Here is a 1,522-nt window from a genome sequence, read left to right on the forward strand (position 1 = left end):
GATGTTTCGCTCAACTGAAGAAATTCATTTTTTTAAATGTCTTTTTGGCCACAACGTCGAGACAAGGCAAACCCATTATGTTAGGTCAGCTCATCTGAGATACAACAAATGGATCAGTATCTATAGAAATCAATAAAAGATGAACCCACTTACCCCCATAGAGAAAAAGAGAGAGGCTCCACAGCAAGAACAGGCACACATGTTGAGGAGCCATGGGGGCGACCCTCTGCTACAGCTGCATTAAACACAGACAGGTGCTTTGTGGTTTCAAACAGAAAGAAGACAGAAATAAACGGCCTTCCTGTCATTTGCTTCTAAATTTGGGCAAAGTTGTTAAAAACAAGTGGATACAAATAACAAGAACACCGTACACTTAAATAAATGAGCTCAGAATTTAAAACTAATCAAACAACTATCAGAAGATGATTGTTTTTTTCATTGTCTTTTGATTTTCTGTTTTCAGTGAACGAATTATGATCTTACCGTGTTGCGATTATAAATCCAGCAGCTTTATGGGGAACGAGGCGGCAGAGTCACAGACGCGCTGATGTCTGAGAACGCCGGGAGGAACAAAGCCGAGGCTGTCGGGCGTCAGAGTCACAAGCGTGACTAAGGATGTGGTTTCAGACTCTTTGAGCAGAGTCAGTGTGGTGCTTCCCACCTCTATGAATATGCAACAGATAACCAGAGAAAACGTCAACAGGAAACTGAAATGATCACCAGCACAATGCTGCTGTATTTGTGTCACCTAATTTTAAAAGAGGAGGACAAAAATAGATTTGTGAAGGCTGAGCGCTGAATGCATTTTCACCGATTAAGAAAGACAGAACAGTTTTTTTGTTTTACAGACTGCCGTAAACGCTCTTATTGGAATATCACATAATAATATAACATTTGTTTCAATCCTGCAATAATTCTGACACCTTTCAAAAGACCCCATCATCCACCTACCTACCACCTAATAACACTTAATTGGGGTTTTTTTAGTAGATTCCAGCAAACTGTGATCTGTCTGGAGCTTTATGAGTCATCACCCTGATGGCGAGCCCCTCAGTGCTCACTCTTAGGAACCAAATCAGCTCCAAGTGTTTATAAGTCACTCATTTAATGCTTCTACTAGAATCACATTCCAAGTGTAACCAGTTTATCATCTAAAATATGTTACAGCACATTATCAAGATTTGTATCGGGGTCTTTATCAGACTCACATCACTGTGTAGGAGTGCAGACGCGCCTGTTTAATGTCACTGTATCAATATTAGTCAAATCCAAATGTCATTCTACCACACAATTACACAAAGCAGCTGCAAAGCTTTTAACTGGATTAAAAGTCAAAATACTGACAAGTGGAACAGATAAAAGCTTCAAATACCACCACATGATTTCCTCTGAAGACAGTTTATAGAAAACGGGAAGAAACGAGCCAAAATAAAAATGAGAAGTTCTCAGATTGTCCACACAGAGGACCTCAGGACTCCTGACCACATTAAAATAACAATCAACTGTTCAGCTTGCCTCTTAA

At 39.8% G+C, this 1,522-nt stretch overlaps 1 protein-coding gene across 1 annotated transcript in view; it reads right to left on the reverse strand.

The window, feature by feature from the left end:
• LOC115794951 (interleukin-21 receptor-like) overlaps positions 1 to 603 on the reverse strand; it is a 9,332-nt gene extending 8,729 nt beyond the window's left edge. The window contains exons 1-2 of the mRNA XM_030750664.1: positions 484 to 603; positions 154 to 235 (exon numbers count right to left, since the gene is read on the reverse strand). Of these exons, the coding sequence (XP_030606524.1) occupies positions 154 to 214 (61 nt within the window). The 5' untranslated portion in view covers positions 215 to 235; positions 484 to 603. The remainder of the gene's footprint in view (positions 1 to 153; positions 236 to 483) is intronic.
• Between the last annotated feature and the right edge of the window lie 919 nt (positions 604 to 1,522).

The sequence above is a fragment of the Archocentrus centrarchus genome, chromosome 16 (genome assembly GCF_007364275.1).
Source record: "Archocentrus centrarchus isolate MPI-CPG fArcCen1 chromosome 16, fArcCen1, whole genome shotgun sequence".
Taxonomy (NCBI): domain Eukaryota; kingdom Metazoa; phylum Chordata; class Actinopteri; order Cichliformes; family Cichlidae; genus Archocentrus; species Archocentrus centrarchus.